The sequence below is a fragment of the Candoia aspera genome, chromosome 1, assembly GCF_035149785.1.
Source record: "Candoia aspera isolate rCanAsp1 chromosome 1, rCanAsp1.hap2, whole genome shotgun sequence".
Classification (NCBI taxonomy): Eukaryota; Metazoa; Chordata; class Lepidosauria; order Squamata; family Boidae; genus Candoia; species Candoia aspera.
Genome location: NC_086153.1, coordinates 329660338 through 329681678, shown reverse-complemented (window position 1 = coordinate 329681678; position 21341 = coordinate 329660338). Strand labels below are relative to the sequence as shown.

Here is a 21341-nt window from a genome sequence, read left to right as displayed (position 1 = left end):
TTGCGGCCCACCATTGAAGCATCCCTTGTTTTGAGATTGCTTTCCTTTGGCAGAACTTAGTCCTTTTCATGAAGAAGCCTTGGGAAATCGTGTAAATTGTTTCTGAACTTTCAAGGGACCAAGGCAATGGTTCTGCTAGTGCTGTAAAAACCGACACTAGCTATTCCCTAACATGGTGTATCCATCCCACTCCTGGATACTCACTTTTTTCCCCTCCATTTTCTCCCTCTGGCACTCCCACATTTTCTTAGTCTGTATTCATTCCCCCTGCCTGCCAAGCAATGGTGCTGGCATCTTTGGTTCTCTTGTTAAAAATAAGTTGTCATGCTCAACATCTTTGTTTCTTCAGAGGGTAGGAAAATGGGGCAGGACAAAGCTGATTTTGGGGGGGAAGTCATCTGGGCTGCAAGGCCCTGGACCTCAGTGCTGGGGACCAAACCGAAAACAAGGGAAGAACAGGAGGCCTGGCCCCCATCAAGGCCTGCCAGTTGGGAAGACAACTGGAAAGCTTTCCTCTGACCATTACTGGCCTCCATCTGCAAACAATTCACCTGGCCTCACTGGGATGAAGAATGCATGTCTGGCTAGGTGACTATGAAAACAAACAAATGAGCCTTAATGAGACATTTTCCTGATTTTTTCACTGAAGTCTTGTGGTAATAAAGGTGCTAAGTGCGTTCCACAAGTCCACAAACTGAGCCTCCACCAAAAAATGCTTGGATGCAAGGGTACTGCCAACATGTAGCTCTTTAATGTGGCAGAAAATTAATTATATTTAATTTTAAATAGACATAAGATCAAAATTAGCTTTTCTTTGGGCTCCACCCACTAATTTGGAGTGCAACCTCTGGCCAAGAGCAAGGGCGTCTCAGAAAAGTAGCGCATCCAATACTCCCTGGACACGAGACTCAATCCTCAGCGAACAGCGGAGCTTAACGTGCAGATAAGCGTGCAAAGAAGTTGGAGTCACTGGTTAAAGCTGCTGATTCCGCCAACCTCGCAAGGTGGGCGTGAAGATAGACGGGGCGGAACACAGGTGCAATATTATTTGACCAGCCTGTTAAAAATACACGTTGCTCAACCCTCTCGCTTCAGACCAGCACACGAGCCGTTCTAGATGCCGCTTTTTATGAATGAAGTGGCGATCCTCCTTTCTTCGGGCTCAGTCGAAAGCCACTGATTGGCCGGCAAAGCTTCCCGGGTTCGGCGCGAGGCGGGTCCTCGAGAGAAAAGGCTACTCCACTTTCAACGCTGGGGGGGGGGAGGAGTTAGAATCTCCATGGCGACGAAGCCGTCAAGAGCGAACTCGCGTGAAGGAGGAGGAAGCGGTGTCGCAAGCGGGCTTCTTTTACGATAGAGGAGCGCTCGGCGGCTGGCGGGGCCTAGTGTGGCAGAAGACGCTCCTGAGTGCTTGTCCTCCCTTTCCTTTACCGCCATGGAGATGCCGCCCCCGCCACTGCCGCCCCCGCCCGAAGGTGAGGCTGTGTGATGGCACGCAGGGTGGTGGGGCACAAGTTCGGAGTGTGTGTGTAGTGAGCGGCAGGGCAGCTTCGACCACCCCCAAACCTGGCCTGATAGTGGTGAGGATGCTTCGTAATAACGTTATGTCTTTTGGCTTGTTGTGGAAGCCAGTCCTCAGAAGGGAGAGCGCTCCGCACGTGCTCAGGGGCCTAGAGGGAAAGGATTCGGCCCGGTTAATAGTAATGACGGCGCCTGGCTGGGCCAGGAGGCCTCTAGAGCTGGAAATACGGGAGAAACAGTCCTTATTGTAGGCCACATTAGCAATAGGCCACGCCCCCTTAACCCTTTCCCGTCGTCTTCGAAAAGCAGCAACTTCGGGGGGTTATGTCCACCCATACACGATTGCAGCGCTGGCAGAGTTGGGAGATGCCAGGTGGTGTTATGGAATCGACCTTCTTGAGCAGAATACAAGAATAATTCAGCATTTCTGTACCGTTTTTCGTTTCGTAAGCAGTTCTCTGCTATTTTTTTTTCTCTGTAAAGAAGTACATAGTTTGAATGTGAATGGTTTTCAGTTCTGAAAAGGCTGCTAGAGTAACTAACACCTAGTGGTTTAAAACAATCCACATGCTTATTCTTATAAGAATAAGGTTAAAGTCTGATCAGAAAACATACCTAGATTTTTTTAAAAAAATATTTTTTTCAAAAAGAGTGAGAAAAGGAGGGTAGAATCTGGAAATACATGTGTGAAATAGACTGCTAGCATCTAGATAATGATTTTTGTTTTTAATGTGTTCTATTGGAGAGTCAGTCTGGCTACTCTAGGAAGCACACTGCCAGATTAGATAGGGGGGGTTGTTGTTGTTTTGGTATAATCTGGGATCTGTTTCATGAGGCTGTTTTAGTTTTGTGATTACCTATAGCAAGAAATGATTGAGTAATGTTTAAGTCGTGTTTTATAGAAATGGTTATTAAGTAGAGGTGATTTCTTGACTTATGAATACACAATGACATCTGTCCTCACAGATCAAGAGCTACGCAATGTCATTGACAAATTGGCGCAGTTTGTGGCACGGAATGGCCCTGAGTTTGAGAAGATGACAATGGAGAAGCAAAAGGAAAATCCCAAGTTCTCATTTCTATTTGGAGGAGATTTCTATGGCTATTACAAGTACAAGTTGGCTCTGGAACAGCAACAGTGTGAGTTAGGGAGGAGGGTGGCAGGAGAATTTGCTGTGGATAATAGCATAAACTATTCAAAACATGCCTTATGGTATCAGCAATGCTAAAAAGTGGATTGCTGTTGTTAGTCCCATTTTGCAAATGGAATGGGAGCTGTCTGAAGCTGAGAGACTATAAAATTGTAATATTTGAGTGTACTAGTTTGGTTTGGTTATATCACATCTCTTCCCCACACTGGCACACTCTATAATATTCTTGGGGATGACTGGTTTGAACATATGAAAGTGAGTCCAGCCTCTCATCCAATTGAACTCTTAGGAGACCCATGAAATAAAAAAAAGCAACAACCCTAAGAGGCTAGATATTGTTAGCTTGGTTCTTTATTTGCTATGTATCTGAACTTCAAGAACTGCCTGGAATTTTCCCCTTCTTTCTGAAGTTCCACCAGTCTTGGGGATTGCTGAAGGTTGCAGAAAAGAACAACTTGTATGTCACTTGTCTATTTTGAAACTTGATCCCGATCACTTTAGAGCAGAGCTGCTGTGTGCTTGTTAATATTTCAGCTGAAGGTCCCTGTTTGTTTTCCTTCAGATAACTTCAGAATTACTTGTGTGCAGAGATCAACAGTAAGTGCGGCTTCTGCTGCCTAGCTCTAGGTAGGGAAAAAGATGCAGGAATCTTCATTTCCAAGAAGCTCTTTTTAAAACCACTGTCCAGATCCTCACTTCTCCTAGAGAAAGACCGTTTTCTCTATCAGGGTGGGAGATTTTCCACCTGCAGACATCCTGTTTGCAAAGTATTTGGTGGATTTTTGACAACTGAGAAAGAGAGTATATGATCCAATTCTTCAGACATGGCTTGCTCAGGGTTCTTCTATGCTCCTCCTTTACAGTACTGTGCAAGCAAAGCCAAGATATTGAGGCTGCCCCACAGATGCCGCCAATCCCCCAGCCACCTTTGGCTCCTGCCACCCCTATCGCCACTCCTCAGGGGACCCCTTCCATGGAGGAATTAATCCAGCAGAGCCAGTGGAATCTGCAGCAGCAGGAGCAGCACCTCCTTGCTCTGAGACAGGTAAGGATTCGACAAAGTAATGCTGGTCTGAGACTTTGGGTTGGTTTGGGCAGGCCATCATAAATCTTGCCAAGAGGGGACTAATTATTTACATCAAAGTTGCAAGGTACTTGGGCAAATCTTTTGTTTGCCATAGAGTATGCTACTGATTTAAGAGAGATAAGAAAATAATGCATTCAGAAATATTTTGCCCAATACATTTAGAATACAGACTTTATCAGAGATACTGAAGAGTTGTTACAAGTGTTGCCTTATTTTTCTTATTCCCTCTTCAAAGACTATTTGAAATAAGTTGGCTGAATCTACTGAGAACCTAGATAGGTTATCTTTTCTGTTGTTCCTGCTTGGGTGGATTCCTCTTTTGTGATCTGGCCCTGGGCAGGTGTACTGCTTTCTTTGATGAAGGAGCATTTTTAGCCACTTCACAGCTCTGGTAAAGCAAGCTGTAGCTTAGAAGAAGGACTGTCTCTGCCATGGGTCAGTAAAGGTCAAAAGTGTTACAGTCAAGCCTGACTTCTAAGCTGCTGATTCAGGCTCTTCTTTTTAATTCTCTGCTTAGGAGCAAATCACCTCTGCAATAGCCCTAGCTATTGAGCAGCAAATGCAGAAAGTCTTGGAGGAAACCCAGTTGGATATGAATGAGTTTGATAACTTGCTACAACCAATCATTGACACGTGCACCAAAGATGCTATCTCAGTAAGTAATGGCAAAGTCAAAGCAAGTGGTATCTGGTACAAGGATATGATGTTTGTTATATGCATGAAGAAGACTCCCAAGTGGTCACATGAAATTGTCTTCAGGAATTAGTGGGAATTAACAATCACGTCCATCTAGTCTGATTATCCTCTAGAGCAGTGTTTCTCAACCTTAGCATTCTGGCTGGGGAATTCTAGTTGAACTCCACATATCTTAACATTGCCAAGGATGAGAACAAATTATGAAACTAATAGAGCAATGAAGTGGATCTGTCTTTATCTCGAACAGATCTGTTATATCTATGAAACTGGTTAAGTTATAAAAATTGAAGCAAGGCTGAGAATCTACTGTATTCAAATTGAAATATCTCATGAAGTTCTGATATAGACTCTATACATAGAAAAAGTCAAATCTTGGGTGAGATAGGAATCCATGTAATGGTTTCCAGTTATTTATCATAGCTTGTATTTTCAGTGATTTCTACTGTGTTGACAATGGTTCAGGATATATGTTGTTAGCATAAAGATTAATTGTGATTCCTTGCACCCTCCCTGACCCTCCCCCTTGATCCCTCCCTCCCCCACCTGTCAGCAGCCGCTTACCTGCCTGCCAGGTTGCTTGCAAACCACCTGGGACTTGCAACTTCCTGCTGGCTTCCCCACTGACTTTGGTTGTGGGAAGCTGGCAGGAGGTTGCCTTGCCTAACAACCATGGGATTCAGTTAACAACAGCAACTGGGACTGCAGGGATTGCTGTCACTAAGTAATGTGGTCACACTTTACGACTGCATTGCTTAGCGGGAAATTCTGGTCCCAATTGCTGTTGTGACTCGAGAACTATATGTAATCTTGACCTCCTGTTTACTTGTATTTTACTATTTATCTTTCATTATTTTAAAATCTTTTATCTTTTCTTGTTTATACTCCTTCTCTAAAATGTTTAATAAAAAGGCCACAATTGGTCTGATATCATAGGAGCAGAGAACTCAGGTGTAAATGACCTCCTAATTTGATTTTCCAGCCTCCATCATCAAGATATACCAAAAATATAGCCTTTATGCCAGGTTATACAGTTGGTTAATATTCCATGTTGTGATTAGAAGGAACTCTTGCAAGTCTTTCTTAGAGAGAACAACAACTTTTAACTTGGGGAAAGAGAGAGAAAGAGATCATTTGGTAGCTGAAAACTCTTTACTGTCACTTAAACATTAGGCTTTCTCCATGCAAAGCAAAGCGGTCTGTCTCTAGAGGTCAGGGTGGGTTTCCTGACCCTCCCCAGGAAACCATATGCTACCCCTAGCTTTGCTAATTTCTAATCAGTCTTCAATTTATTACCCATGAATCTGAACTTTTGTTCACTATGGCAAACCTTCACACCATTTTATGTTCTCAGGCTGGAAAAAACTGGATGTTCAGTAATGCCAAATCTCCCCAACATTGTGAACTAATGGCTGGGCATCTGCGCAACCAGATCACTGCTGAGGGGGCACATTTTGAGCTGCGACTGCATTTAATCTATCTGATTAACGACGTCCTCCACCATTGGTGAGAAGCGGTTCTTTCTGGGCTCTTTCTGGGGTTCCCAGTGCAAGCAGTGGATGCTGAATGTTTGGTTGGATGCACCTTGAAAGATAGGATGCAGGGCTTACTAATCTGCATGTCATATTGGCACTATAGAGGATTTAATTTGTTTTCATTTAAACACGCATACCCCATACTTCACTACGATGGCTTCTGATAGTCATTTTTAAAGCAGTCCAAGTGGTAGCCAAAAAACCCACAGTGTAAATACCAAATGTTAATAAAAACTTACTAGCTGATAAACTTAAGCACATTTGGCAAAATGTGGAGCCAAAAGTGCATGAAATTGGCCATTTTTCCTATTTGGAGCTTAGTTTCTTTTTCGCACCTGTATTAAGGCTGCTTGAAGAAGAGACATAGAGGAACCTAGCATGTGGTAAGCTTGTGCATGGTTTGATGTGCTTTGGATGTCCATATCAAGAGCTCTACGTACTTAAACGTGCTACCCCTCTAATGACGCCCTTGTTTTCTCCTTGCTTTCAGCCAGCGGAAGCAACAACGTGATCTACTGGCTGCCCTGCAAAAGGTGGTGGTGCCCATTTACTGCACTAGCTTCCTGGCTGTGGAGGAGGACAAGCAGCAGAAGATCGCCAGGGTGAGCAACTTGGCTTTACTTCAGGGGCAGCCAAGAGCTTGCCTGAAGTCCAGCCCGCCAAGTAACGGCCTTTCTCTTCCTCTTGATTTCCCACAGCTCCTCCAGCTGTGGGAGAAAAATGGCTACTTTGATGAATCGATTATCCAGCAGCTCCAGAGTCCAGCTCTTGGACTCGGACAGTATCAGGTAAGTCCTGGCACTAGTTTTTTCCTTAGCAAGGAGAGGCTTGGTAGGAATAAAGGGTGCTGGGTTAGGTTTAATCTGAGCCAGCTTTTTGATCTCAGCTCGGCATTCTTTCTTTGCCAGGGAGCATCTTTTTTGATCTATAAGAAACGTTAATGGCCGAATTGAAAAATTAAGTAGCGCTAGAGACTTTTGAGATAGGAGTAAACACTTGGTGAAACAGCCTTAAGGCAAAAAATGGCTTCTCACTGCAGCTTATGCCCTGGAATTCTCACAAATGCTAAAGTTAAACTGTAGGAAGCTACTGTTTACAGACTTGGACTACACATTAATTAACCCAGTTTCACCCACTCTGCTAAGGGGTAGCGCTTTCGTGGCTTATTCAGCCCAATTACCTCTGCCGTTCATCTGAGTGACAGAACTTCCCAAGGGCAAGCTGCTTCTTGCTGTCCCTGTTAGGGGACTGCTTGGAAGAGGAATCTTGTTTCTGGAAGTTAAGAGTGCTCTGGATGGCTGCACTGCTGAACCAGATTGCTACTTTCCTCCACAGAGAAGGTGTTCACTTCACAGAGTTTCTCTCTTTCATCCAAATGTATTGTTTAAGTTCTCATCAAATCTTTCTGTGGGGAAATACCCTTCCCCCAATATACATTGCATGCCCCTTGCTTGTTCATGTGCAGGGATGTACATTTACATTTTCAGAAGCAACTGGTTATCTGTTCATTGTTTGGAACTAGTTAACGATCACTGCTTGACTTGAAACCTGCCATAATCTCCTAAGACTCCTCGTGGCTAACGAAGAAAGATATGTAACGTAAAATGTATATAATAATACGATATCCATAAATAACAACAGTTGGAACCGAGTTGTTGATGGCAGGAAATGTAAGTGGCTGTGTCCTGTTACATTATGTAGTATCATTAAGTGAGAGGCCTGGGCCAGTGCCAGATGTTCTGCCAAATAGAGGTGCTAAACCTTGTTCGTAGAAGGGTTGACCTGAGATTATACTTAGATATAAACTTGCTTATTCCAGGATACTATCAATACACAGACATATAAGCTGCATTTTTAAAAATGAAATTAGTAACTGAACTAATCCCTTTCTATTTTTCCCAACTCAGTGGACTGCTGGATACAAATTACATGAAGCGGCTTGGGACTCTTTTTTTTACTGGTAGAATAACTCTCCAAAAACAGAACAGAACCAAATTAATGTAGTAGAAGCTTTGAAGTTTGCAAAAGAAATATAAAAAACAGGCTACCTCAGACTAGGTCTGTGGGGAGAAGCATTCTGCAATGCATCCTTAAGATGGAAGCTGTTGGGGAGCAGCTCAAAATGCTACCGGTTCCTCCATTTGAAGCTGGCCTCCCTTCTAGTCACGTGACCCAGAGCAGAACATCGGCAGCCTGCCATGTGCTTCCCAGCACACACACACACACACACACACAAACACACACGCTCATAGAAGCAACATGAGGGGAAAGCAGAAACTTGCAAACAGAAACGCAGTACCTGTTTCATTATGCACATGAAAATGTTGATACTGATAAAGGCCTTGGAAAGATTTCTAGAATCCATGTTCTACATGCTTTCCCCACCTTATCTTAATTTGCAAGTACATTGAACCAAAAACTACAGTCACCAGACAAGCTGGGTTTAAGCAACAAACTAAGCCGCTAAAATACTAAAACAAACTAACCAGGCTTAGTAGGTTGCGCGAACCCAGCTGCTAGTTTGGCAACTGATCTGGTTATAGGTGTTGTGCGAAAAGAGCCCCGTGAGAGAGCAAGATACTCAGTGCTGGCAGAGCCCCCGAATACGATGCTTGTACTTTCAAACGTCTCTCTGTTTCTGACCCTCTCTTCCCCTTCACCCTTGCAGGCTACCCTGATCACAGAATATGCCAGCGTTGTGCAGCCAGTGCAGGTCGCATTTCAGCAGCAGATTCAGACTTTGAAAACACAGCACGAGGAGTTTGTCAACAGCCTCACGCAGCAGCAGCAGCAGCAGCAGCAGCAGCAGATGCAAATCCCCCCACTGGAAAGTGAGGTCAAACCAGCCCCTCCGGCCTCGGCTCCTCCTCCTGCCACTTCCATTGCACAAGCAGGTACAGCTCTTCTGAGGCGGCAAGACTTCCTGCTTCTGCTGAGTGTAGAAAATAGGCCCTCTGCTCTCTGGTTTGGCTGTCTGAGAGCCCTGGGAAGGCGGCCAGTGGCCGTTCCGAACGTTAATAACTAAGCTTCGTTAGATGGGATTATTCAACCAAACAACCTGCACTGAGCAGGGGTTGGATTCAGTGCCCCAAGTGACCTCCTCCGGGCTGATTTTTATGCCACGCCCAGGCATGGTATTGAGGCTACTGTATTGAGGCTGTCCTTTCTCACACTGAGATTTGTTTCAGATGAAGGGAAGGCTCAGCTGCCCCTTGCAGGCTCCGCGGAATACGAAGCCACGGGAGCTGGGCCGCCTGATCCTGCTGCACCCGGACCTCGTGGACCTGGGCCTCATGATCACATTCCTCCCAATAAGCCACCCTGGTTTGATCAGCCGCATCCTGTCACGTCTTGGGGCCAACAGCAGGTACTGGTTGGCAGTCTGGTGTGCATGGAGTGGGGAGTATTTCTGGACATGATGATCCCTCTAGCTTTCTCTTTTGTAAAGCAGAGGGCTGGCATCTAGTTAGGCCCTTGGTTTTCGGAGCAGTAACTCTTTGTCTTTGCTTCTGCAGCCCCCCGATCAACCTCCATTCCCACACCACCAGGGTCCTCCTCACTGTCCTCCGTGGAACAGTAACCATGAAGGGATGTGGAACGAACAGAGGGAACCTGGCTGGAACAATCAGCGTGAAGCGCCCTGGAACAACCAACCAGACCCATCCTGGAATAATCAGTTTGAAGCTCCCTGGAACAACCAGCATGAGCAGCCGCCATGGGGTGGGGGCCAGCGAGAGCCCCCCTTCCGCATGCAACGCCCACCTCACTTTAGGGGGCCTTTCCCCCCTCACCAGCAGCACCCCCAGTTCAATCAGCCTCCTCATCCACATAACTTCAACCGCTTCCCACCTCGCTTCATGCAGGATGATTTCCCCCCACGGCATCCCTTTGAACGGCCTCCGTATCCACATCGCTTTGACTACCCTCAGGGGGATTTCCCACAGGGTGAGTGGATGGTAGGGCTGGGGAGAACGGGGGCGGGGTAGTCTTGATTGCAATGCTGGTGTGGTATCTACTTTCTGTTAGAAGGGATCAACCTGGGCTTGTCTTTAAAGTTCTTGTCCTGTTTGAGAAAACCTCAGTCTGCTCATAAGCAATGCATTCTGAAGAATGAAAAAGGATGCACTTGTGTGCATCTGCCTGCTTAAGATGAATGGTTCTGAATGCCTTTTCAGTAAGGAATGGCTTTTCCAAATTGATGCCTGCTGTCACTAGTTTCTCTAAGCCCTTAAAAACAAAACCTGGGACGTTTTCTTCATTGCTCCAAAGTGGTGGGCTTTTAAAACTGATTCTTGCAACAATTATAGCGGTAGTAATGAGAAGTGGTGATGTTGCTCTTTTCAGTCCTGATGGGATGGGGGGCACTTTTTTTTTAAATAAAACCCAATCCACTGATCTGCTTGGCCTAGAACTTTGACTTCAGGGTATTTGTCTGAATCTGCTTGTCAGGGATTGTCCTGCACCAACTAGACCATCCTCTTTTTCTTCCTGAATATGGCTACATTCTCTATCCTTGCATAAATTCATTTTTTATGGGTTAGCTGCCCTGATGCCTCTTTTTGTGCACCCTGTTTGAAACAGGCCTTGCTGGAAAAGTCCCTTGAAATCCTGCAGGTGCTACTGGGGCGAGTTGAGTTTGTAAGTCCTTGCCAGGGACAGCTGCAAAGTCTGTCCAGTACACTGGGAACTAGACAGGATGTAGTCATGGTTCAGCTAATCTGTGCAAGACAGCTTTGATGTATGTAGAGAACTCAGGTGGGGTAAGATTGGGAAGAGCTTATCTCCATTTTCTGATCTTGTTTCTGGACTAAAATATAGCAGGGATTCCTGTCCTTTTCTGTTCTCTGCCTTGTGCTTGTTATTTGCATAAATCCCTTTTCACAAGACTGTCTTGAGCCATGTCAAGTTTAAACTTACTAAATTCCTTTCCAGAAATTGGACCACCTCACCACCACCCTGGGCACCGCATGCCGCATCCTGGAATCAGTGAGCACCCCCCGTGGGGTGGGCCACAGCACCCTGACTTTGGACCTCCTCCCCATGGCTTCAATGGACAGCCACCTCACATGCGCAGGCAGGGGCCACCTCATGTTAACCATGACGACCCTAGTCTGGTGCCAAACGTCCCTTACTTTGATCTCCCTGCTGGACTCATGGCTCCTCTTGTCAAAGTAAGTGCTATTGACAGCTGATTTGGAAACATTTGTAAACAATACTGAATTATGGGCTCTCCCAGGAAAACCTGGGAAGTGTCACAGGTGTACGAGTGTTTCTCCTGCAGGGGAAACAGGTTGCAGGAGAGGCAAGATGTCTGGGCTGATAATTAAGCAGGGTTAGGAACCTAGATTCTTTTAATGCCAGACAACTCATTTCTACCTATGACTTCTTGAGCCAGTGACTGGAAGTTTAGTTCCATTTATAAGCAAGGCCTTTTTTTAAGGGTCCAGTCTCTACAAGTACCTCATTTGAGTTTGTGATTTTCTTCTTTTAGCTGGAAGATCATGAGTACAAGCCTTTGGATCCCAAGGACATCCGCCTGCCCCCTCCAATGCCTCCCAGTGAGAGATTACTGGCTGCTGTTGAAGCCTTTTATAGTCCCCCATCCCATGATAGGCCAAGAAACAGGTAAAAGGTCTTTTGAGGGAGATGGGCAGTGACAGAATTTGATTGCTTGATAAATGAATGATTGCTTGATTGATTGATTGAGCTAGGCCTAAATGCTCTACAGACTCTGCAGTCTTTCTGATACTTTTGATTTCTGTCTGCTCCAAATCTGCAGAATTTCTAGGCTATTGCATTTTCAGATTATAGCAAGAAATGCCCTGAGCTTTCTTCTTGACAGAGGAGGAAACAGTTGATTTTTCTCTCCCCTGCTCCCCTTTCCTACTTGTTTTCTTGTTTCAGTGAGGGCTGGGAACAGAATGGACTGTATGAGTTCTTCAGAGCAAAGATGCGAGCCCGGCGCCGCAAAGGGCAAGAGAAAAGAAACAGGTAGGAGTTTCATTCATATTCGTGTAGTGAAAGTACAGAACGTCTCAGGCACGGTCTGTATTTTTAATACTGTCAGACAGTCTGTAGTGTATGTGATGCATAAATGAGGAACAGAAAAGTTCTGTTTCTGCATGGGTCTAAATTTACCTGTAGATAGGCAGAAATAAACACTTTCTCAGATGTAAATGTGGCCTTATTTCAGGCTGGCAAACACTTGGGCCTGAGTAAGCTCCTCTAATGCTAACAAAGTTTACAGGATTGGGAAAGATAACCAGTATTGCATTTTCCCAAGTCTTTTTGCTTGCCTGTGAATGTGCATCAGGACTGGATCGTTTTTTTAAGATTCAAATTAACTTGCAGCATTCGTAATGCCAGATATGCCCGTACTTTGCTTTTTCAGTAGTCAAAGACATATTTTTTATTTCTTCCTCTTCTGGTGCAGTGGCCCTTCTCAATCCCGCAGCAGGTCTAAAAGCAGAGGCCGCTCTTCTTCTCGCTCCAATTCAAGGTCTTCAAAATCCTCTGGCTCGTATTCAAGGTCTCGATCACGATCCTGCTCCCGATCACGGTCCTACTCCCGGTCTCAGTCCAGGTAAAAAAAAAAGGGGGGGGATTTAAAAAAAGGCTGAGAGATATTTTTCTGCTTGGTCAGTGATTGTAGAGTTTTGTACTGTTTCTTAAGGGGCTTGAATTAGAAAGATACAGAACTGGTGTTTGTATTACTTGTATCTTTTGGGTTTTCCTTTGGAAGCTTTTTTTTTTTTCTGCTTTAAAACTTCCTGCTATGTAACAGATAACTTCCATGTTTTGGAGAATATCCACTCGTTACCTCCACAGATTCAGTCAGCAGCTCCAATGCTTCTCCAAGTTTTTTTCTTATGGATAGGGAGGGACCTGGGAACATACAATCCATGTTTGTAGTTTAAAGAATGGAACTCATTTTCACCTGTTTATTTTGTAGGAGCAGGAGCCGATCCCGCTCTTCACGCAGTCGCTCCCGCTCCAGGTCCCGATCAAAATCCTACTCCCCTGGTAGGCGGCGCCGGTCCCGATCTCGCAGCCAGACACCTCCGTAAGATTTGACTTGTTTGTTCTGCAAAGATTTTGGTCAGAAGAGGGCAAAATGCTGAAATGTTTGAGGAGCTATCTAATACAATAGTTAACACTGTATTTAAAAAATCCTATGTGGATTCTTTGCTGTTGCCACAATTGCTACTCACTAATCATTCTTCTGCAAGCATTCGTCAAGAATATATAAAAGGTCTAATTTACTGAATTCTGTTTACCGATGTAGCTCTGCAGCTGGATTGGGCTCTAGCTCAGGACCGCCCATACCAGAATCCAGACTTGGAGAGGAGAATAAAGGACATCAGATGCTGGTGAAAATGGGTAAGAAAGACTGCCTGTTTCCCTCAGACTGCATTATCTTTCAGGCAATACGCTTCCAAATCTGTTCCCTGTATGGAGAAATCACTGCTTGCCCAACCTATCCCAGTCTGCTTTCCCACAGGTGTGTTGAAATTTCAGCTCCCAGAATTCTCAGGCAATGTAGCTGCTACCCATATGTGCTATGAATTCTGTGTATTTCATTTCTCATCAAGTTGGCAGCAGCTGTGTTGAGTTTATTGGAACCAAGAATTGCAGAATGTGCTTAGTCTCTAGCTGCACTTTTCAAATCTTACATAAACTTTAACAGAATGCCTTGGTTTTTTAGTCATCCTGATTCTGTAAGAAAAGAGCACACCGTGTTTGTTATGGGAGATTCCAACATCATGTTTAGGGGATGAATGGCTTGCATATGCCATTGACTCAACTGTGGACAAGTGAATCTGGATCCATCCGAGTCATTCCTTTGCACTTCGGGATTGGCTGTATTCTGCCAATGTGTATATGGCAAGAATTGCAGTCTTATTCTAGTCTTGCAAAAAGCCTAAGCCTTCCAAGTAGTTTCCTACCCTGCTTTCTTGAAGACTGTGAAATACGTATCCAGGGACCTGAATCTGCTTCTTTATACAGGATTTCCTCTGCTGGAAGAATTTTCCTGAGGCAGATCTGTACATGGAGTGAGCAAAATTGGTCGGGAATCACTGGAAGTGAACATAGACGTTGTTCCGTTGGTTGGCAGCTGGGGTATTTTTTGTGTGGTTGATCATGCTATTCTGTGTTTTTCAGGATGGAGTGGATCTGGGGGCTTGGGTGCCAAGGAGCAAGGGATCCAGGACCCTATTAAAGGAGGGGATATCAGAGACAAATGGGATCAATATAAGGGTGTGGGAGTAGCCCTAGATGATCCCTATGAGAATTACCGCAGGAACAAAAGCTATTCCTTTATTGCTCGTATGAAGGCCAGAGATGAAAGTAAGTGCCCAGTTTAGCAGGTTAAGAATACTCTAATCAGGGCAAATAAATGTTTGGATAGTTTCCATAAGGTTAGAAAGCCTTTGGCTAAAAGGGAATTCTTGCTTTAGGAGGATGTGTTGATTGCTTTTGATGCTGATGCTTAACAAGCAGCAGCAGCAAGAAGGTGCTGCTGTGAACCATCTTTGTCTTTTTGAATGTAGTATATGCACATTTAAAAGAATAAAAAGGAAGTATTATCTACCTTTCTAAGAATAATGTTAAGTTCTTAAATGTTTGGAGTAAGTTTGGGTGTATTTGAAGGATGCCCAGTAACAACTGCATGTGTTGAAATTGGGGGCAGTGGCAAACCAATAGCAAATGTTTCTGCAAATCTTCCCCTTTGGATGCTACAGAAATTCCTAGCATGTACAGGTATGCAGAATGTTTTGAAATCACAACTCCATTCCAAGTGTGGAGCTACTTTTTTTATATTGCAAATAGGGTTGTTTTGATCATTTCAGAAGTGTTTCGAGCTCCCCAGTTCACAGTTTATATCTTTCTGACAATTATATTTTTCTCCTAAAGGCTAATGGTGTTTCAAGTGGAGGAAGCCAGATAGCTACCAAGTACTGGGCAAATGAATCAAGAATCTACTGTACATTCTAAATCCCCAAGATACCCCTCTGCAGCCATCACAGCTCCATCCAGAACAGAGGGCTTAACCACTCAACAGTTGCTTCTAGATGTTTAAGGATTTGTAACAAGAAAAAAAATATTTAGGCCTTTTATATTTTTGTATATATCCTTTTAAGGAGAATTAAGAGGAGTGCTGTAGACTGACTCATCTGTAGCACCGTCGCATTTCCCTGCTTGTTCCGAAATAGGAAGCATTCCTAGAAGCCCCATTTGAAAACACCTTTTGTAACTGTGGGTGCCCAGAGATCAGCAGTTCTAAGTGATCTAAGGCTTGCCCTGAGCAAACTGAAAGAACCATTTTCCTCCCTGTCCAGTAGAATTGTTCTTTCACAGCCATCCATTTTGACATAAGGTAGCAACTGTTGTAGACTGACTGACTGTAGCTGTGAAATTTACTCATCTTTCAACTACCTTCTGTCATGAGTCAGCTACCATCTTGTATTTACTGTTGCCTTCCAATAAAGACTTTTTTCTATATAAGGATGAGATTTATTAATAGGTGATGCAGCAATGGAATATATTCTCAGTCTCATTCGACACTGCAAGTGTAGAGGAAGGTTTCAAGGTTGGCTTTTTTTAATTCGCAGCACTGAATTGTACATTGCATAATTGCAACAGAATGTGGTAAAGAAAAGAGATCTTCCCTTATCTCTGTTGAGGTTTCTCTTCAAAGGTCCTGTTAAGTGTATGTTTCAAGTTCTGATTCACAAGACTTGTGCTTGACCTGGACTGAAGAAACTACCTCGTCAGCCTGTTTCTGAAACTCCGGTACTGTCTGTCATCTTGTGGGCCTGAAAAGGGCTGAGGAGCCTAAGAAGCCATTTGTTCTTGCTCTTTCAGCTCTTGCAAGGCCTGCTCCATGGTCAGAGGCAGGGGCTTGTGCTGTTCAATATACTGCAAGAAACAAAGGATAAAAACAAGGTAATGCTGCAAACCACTCAACATGCACAACTTTCTTTACTCTGACCATTATGCAATCACAGCACTTGAAGATGTGAATTTTTATAGGGGGAGGTGTACTGATGCTGCAGCCACGTCAATCCTAGAAGAATCTTTAGTATTAAAGGATAATGCTTTTCTCCCAAATCTAGATCAATTAATTTTTTTTTAAAAAATAAAAAATCTGCCAATCTTCAAAACAACAGTTGCAGCACTTTAAAACCACCAGTACAAAATTGATGAACATAAGCAGCATCTAAAACTATAGCAACACAACAGAAAAAAATCAATAAAATTCTCATTGCTATGTACATTATTGATGTATTTTTTAAAATAAAATACTTGGGGTTACAAAATGTCTTGGCACTGGAAAGAAATGCAACAAAACTGCCTTGCTGGACAGTACATTCCAAAGCTTCAGGTCAGTCAACCATCCCAACTCACCCTTAGAAGATAATCTTCAGGTTTGGGTAAGAAATCTGGGAAGAAAGATTCCTTCAACTACTGTTTATAGGGTACTAACACTTTGAATTGGACTTCATTTCATTCATTCACTCACTTCATTTTGACCCAATGAAGATCCTGTAAAATTAGTGTAATATGAATGTATGAAGCCTAGTTTCAATTACTCTCTATTGTACTAACACATTTCCAAACTACCTCAAAGGCAGACACATGATTACCAAGGTACGATCTGAAACCAAACTATATTCCAGTAGGGTGGTGGTTGTTGCAGTAGCTTCAACTGTTACAGGTACTGTGTGCTACAGAGGACACATGTCCCTCTAAAGGAAAAAAACAGCTCTAAAACACAGCTACACCACCTTTTATAGTGGGAGTGTGCATAGAAGTCATGGCTGAGATGGACCTGGTTTTGTTTTGTTTTATTGGCTGCAACTGATTTAGAATAATACTCACCTGTTCTGGAGTTGGCAAATGGTGTCATGGGGAGACCACACATGGCCCATGATTGCTAATCCCTAATCTAAAAAATATGCCTTGAGATAAGCACTTTATTCTTTAGGAGCTTTGCAACTTCTTTCAGAACAAGCAAAACACTTTGATCAGTGTTTTTCAACCTTGGCAACTTTAAGATGTGCAGACTTCAACATGCTGGCTGGGAAATTCTGGGAGTTCAAGTCTGCACATCTTAAAGTTGCCAAGGTTGAAAAACACTGAACTGGGGATTATAAAATTACCATTTTGGCTTCTTCCAGGGTGTGATAGTGGTATTCCTCCTCCTCCAGCGATGCCACAAAGGAGGCATGAAGATGTCGGTTGATCTCTACAGACTGCTGAATGAGCAGCAGGTTTTGTTTTAACAAGTTATTCAAAGCAGAAATAGATGGACTGTACATTGACAGGGCTGCAGAAGGCAAAAAGATATACGAATAGTTTAATTGCCCTGACTGGCTACAACTAGGTCTCTCAGGAAAAGCAGGCTGCCCCAAGTTGTGCTTCAAATCTACGAGGATTTTCCTACTGACAATTTCTATGGATGGGATCACCCCTCAGGGAGGGAATGCATCTCAATGGAGTTCAGACTTTTCAAGCATTGGCACAATTCCTTCTACCTTCACTTAAGGCTGCAGAATGCACTAGGGTGACAGGAGGGATTTTAAAACAAAGTTTAAGTTACAAATTAACTGATGACCAATTAGGAGGAGCAATACTTATCTGTAAAGTTAAGTAAAATAAGGAATGGTGCTCGTCAGGGATATGGAGAGGTATTACCTTCTATGACTTCCACACTCAACTTGTGGCTGCTAATATGCGGCGCTTCAACAGAGCTTTGTTCTATTGTCTGGCCAACAGCAACAGGAACATCATCTATGTTTGTGACAGGGGACAAGAAGACTCTTTGAAGCAGAGGGGCTAAGTAAGGCAACTGTACCATTTCTAAAAACCAAGGTCTGCATCTTAATCTACCCCATGCTGGCTGACTTACATTGTAACCTGTGATAAGCAAGTGAGAAGGAACCGGTCTGCACAGCTGCTTCTTTCACCTCTACCTTCTTTATGGCTTTGGTGCTCCTAGAGGCCACAGCAGGGCAGCAGGGAGAGGATAAATTAGATTGGATGGAATAGACTGAAGCACCCAAAAGGTCATACGACTTTTCAGAAGAGGATTCTCCCCCCATTTCCGTAGATGTGGCAGAAAATGATGAGGGCTCAAAATCTTCAGAATAATCAGTATTGGTGAGGCTTTCTTCCTTGCAGGAGGAATATCCAGCAGAATTGCTGTTTAGCTGCTCAGATATCTCAGTCTCTTCCAGATTTTCCTCCTCTTCCAAGGGCACAGCTGGGGTTTTAAAGGGGCCTTGGGCATTAGCAGGAAACAGAACTGTTCCTCCTGAGTTCTTGTCTGACTTCTCAACTGCTTTCATTACCTGATAAAGATGTTTTTCTATCAGCATGAATCAGACTATAACACAAAACGAAAGCTAAGCAAGCAAAAACCCAATTCCTTGCAATATTTAACTTAGGACAAATGAACAGATGTTACAGATCCCTCCATCAGACACACCAGTCAGAAAGAGAGATTGCTTTTTTCTGGTAGCATCAGCAGAAAACAGTTAATGACAAACTGTCCAGCTTCCTTGAAGGCTCTAGGATGCTATTGCTTATGTGACACAGACTAATACCGATGCATAGATATTAGTTCCTACTGAAAACCTAAGAGTTGCTTTACCTCTTCTTTTAATTCTGTTTTCTGGTAGGGTTCCAGTTCATCCAGGCTCAAAATATTCACTCTGAAATCTACAGCAAAAGAAGCAATCACTTAGCAGGATAGTCTAGTGTTAGAAATCATGTCCTCCTGTCTTATGAGAAGGCCAAGTTACTTAATTTGCTGGTATTTGGCCAAGTTGCTTCCTTTTTGTCATGATTTCCACAAAAAACATTTCAGCAACATTTGCTCTTTTCTACTAAACAGTCTGTATAGCCAGGCTTTATAAGCTGCAGCTCAAAGCCGGGCAGTAAGACCAAGGCAAATATATGCATAGGATTTAACTTCAAAGCTAATAATTTTTTTTCTGAGATCTGAATACAGTTCTGGAAATGTTGCTAGTGCTAGAAAATATTATATTGAGTAAAACTCATATATCATTTCCATAATTCTGTGGCACAGTACCTGTGGTCCAAGGACAACCTTTGGAAAAAAAATGTCAAATCATTTCCCACTTTCTTTAAAAACTATTGTTTACCTTGAGATGCCCCTTTTCCTAAAAGAAACAATCCCCAAAAGCAATTATGCTATTTCTCCAGAGACTCTGGACAACTGATCACTTTACCGATCTATTTACTTCTGTATAGTCAAGACAGGTGGGAACCTGTAGTCTTCCAAAGGTTGCTGAACCCAGCTATAGTGAATTACAATTCAGCAACTTCTGGACCACCATCAGTTTTTACTCCTTCCAGAAAGTGTGCCATCACAAAGCAATCTGTGTAACTCACCACTATTGCTGGAAGTGTCATTATGTATATCAGTCACATCTGAGAACAACTCATCCAAGGATCGAATGATACTCCGTTCAGAAAGAGACGTCTTCCGGTAGCTGGAGCTCCTGTTAAGGGACACTGTATCTGCTGGGCTGCCTTTTATAGATGGAGGGGAGGAACAAGAAGCCACATGGCTTGCTCTTGTATTCCTGGTTGGTGAGGAAGGAGAATGGTGTAGAGGCCTCTTCACCGACCTTTCTTCAGGCAGGGATCTTAAATTGGAAGATGTCTCTGGTAGGGACTGGATCAGGATGAATTAATGAAAAGGAAGGAGAACAAGCAGAGAGGGAAGGAAAGAAGTTTAGGGTATTATCTTACTAATTTTTGGATTCTGAAATAATGGAAGGAAAACATTGTCCAGTGTGTTGAAAATAATTGCCTTCAAAATAATTCATTTGCACTGGATGTTTTTCAGATAAAACAAAGCATAATGGATCTGTGAACATTATACGTATTTATGAGTGTGTTTAGGACTGTATCTGAAGACAGCTGGGGCAAAAAGCCCCCTACCTGAAGCAGCTAGTCCTTACTAGTAGCATTTCATTTCTAAAAATAAATGGCTCTGTGTACTTGCATCATCAGTTATCTGAGCACTAATTCAAACTTTCAGAACAGAGAAATCTAACCTGTAGATTCCATGACCTGAAAAAACTGCAATCTGTTTCCTTGGGTCTAAAGGAAAGGTTTCCTTAGCCACGGAAGGGATGATGTCATGAGTCACACCATAAGCTTCATAAGTACAAACCACACACTTGCCAACAAGTTTCAACTCTCATGAGAAAGATAAACATGGAGATATAAGTAGGGTCCAATTCCTCTTCACTAACATCTATCAATCCAAATCACCAGGGTAAAAAGAGCTCGAGTTACCTCTCCATTAGGTTTGAATTTGAATTTAACTTCCTGTCCTTTGGATTTTTTGGGAACTCCTTGTCTGTATCTATCTGCATCTTCCTCACTGTCACAACCAGTTGTGTGTAGAAGAGTCACATTTTTGGTCTGAGCCTTGAGGTTCTTCTTCAGCCCTGCTGTCTTCTTCAGGAACTTCATATCCCTTGTCCAAAATTCAAAATCATTACCAGATTCACTCAATGAGAGTTCATCATCCAACACAGGTATCTGCTGGATGCTCTGCCTAGGCTTCCGACTCTGGATCTTGCTCTCTATTTGCGCCAGCTTTCTGAGGATGGCATTTGGCCTCCCCTTGAAGGTAGCACTGAGCCCCACCGTCGTGACGGGATTGAGTCCTGCTGGCTGGATGTCCACATCCACATTCTGTGGCTTCTGCTTGAGGAACCGGCTGCGAGACTGTGCCAGTGGGGTGCTGTCTGCAGGGACTACAGTTTCCAGTTCTTCCCTTCCCCGGCAAGGACTATTCGGATTGGAAAGGTTACTCAGGTCACTGTCCGTGGGAATAATGGAAAGACAGCGAGGGCTGCTACTGGGGCCCCGGATGGTTGATCTGCTCTTGGCAACCCCTTCTTGCTCCTACAAATCAAGTAAAATTTTGGACTTAGAACGGTAATAGGTTATGCTCGTTTATGGACAAGCATGATAAGGTAAAATAGCCTCGTCACCATCACCTGCTCCTCTCTCGCGACGATCCGCCTCCCCACCAAGTGGGTCTCGGCCCGAGTAAACCCCTTCCACCCACTCCTCCGCATAGCCCCGCCGCTTCCCGTCCTTCTCCTCGACCTGGCGCTCCGTTGTCTAGCAACTGAACGTGCCAATATCTTCAACCCTGATTAGTCCAGAGCCATCCTAGCAGGACTCTCTCATTGGCCGGAGGTTGCGAGCCAATAGCTAATCAGTGACAGGCAACTCCGTGCGCCCGTGGGAACCAATGAGCTAGTAGTAGCATGAGAGCTCGAAGGCAAAAGACCAATC

General features: G+C 43.8%; 2 protein-coding genes across 4 annotated transcripts; one reads left to right on the top strand and one right to left on the bottom strand.

The window, feature by feature from the left end:
• Window positions 1-1340: 1340 nt before the first annotated feature.
• Window positions 1341-15494, top strand: CHERP (calcium homeostasis endoplasmic reticulum protein). 2 transcript variants are annotated; one of them, XM_063290632.1, is made up of 18 exons: window positions 1342-1475; window positions 2488-2661; window positions 3536-3717; window positions 4277-4414; window positions 5807-5958; window positions 6478-6589; window positions 6686-6775; window positions 8656-8881; window positions 9176-9354; window positions 9503-9932; window positions 10920-11158; window positions 11479-11612; window positions 11892-11978; window positions 12421-12570; window positions 12940-13050; window positions 13273-13367; window positions 14151-14336; window positions 14904-15494. In XM_063290632.1, exons 1-18 carry the CDS (start codon window positions 1436-1438, stop codon window positions 14906-14908), a joined length of 2730 nt encoding a protein of 909 aa, XP_063146702.1. In that variant the 5' UTR covers window positions 1342-1435; the 3' UTR covers window positions 14909-15494. The 2 variants fall into 2 exon arrangements, with proteins under 2 accessions (XP_063146703.1, XP_063146702.1); XM_063290633.1 differs by lacking the exon at window positions 14151-14336 and having other exon boundaries at window positions 1341-1475.
• C1H19orf44 (chromosome 1 C19orf44 homolog) lies at window positions 14791-21259 on the bottom strand. Of its 2 annotated transcripts, XM_063290634.1 has the most exons (8): window positions 21038-21259; window positions 20325-20942; window positions 19410-19695; window positions 18646-18713; window positions 17902-18343; window positions 17688-17783; window positions 17153-17319; window positions 14791-15908 (listed from the first exon to the last, which is right to left on the bottom strand). In XM_063290634.1, exons 1-8 carry the CDS (start codon window positions 21116-21118, stop codon window positions 15825-15827), a joined length of 1842 nt encoding a protein of 613 aa, XP_063146704.1. In that variant the 5' UTR covers window positions 21119-21259; the 3' UTR covers window positions 14791-15824. The 2 variants fall into 2 exon arrangements, with proteins under 2 accessions (XP_063146704.1, XP_063146706.1); XM_063290636.1 differs by lacking the exon at window positions 17688-17783 and having other exon boundaries at window positions 21038-21258.
• Between the last annotated feature and the right edge of the window lie 82 nt (window positions 21260-21341).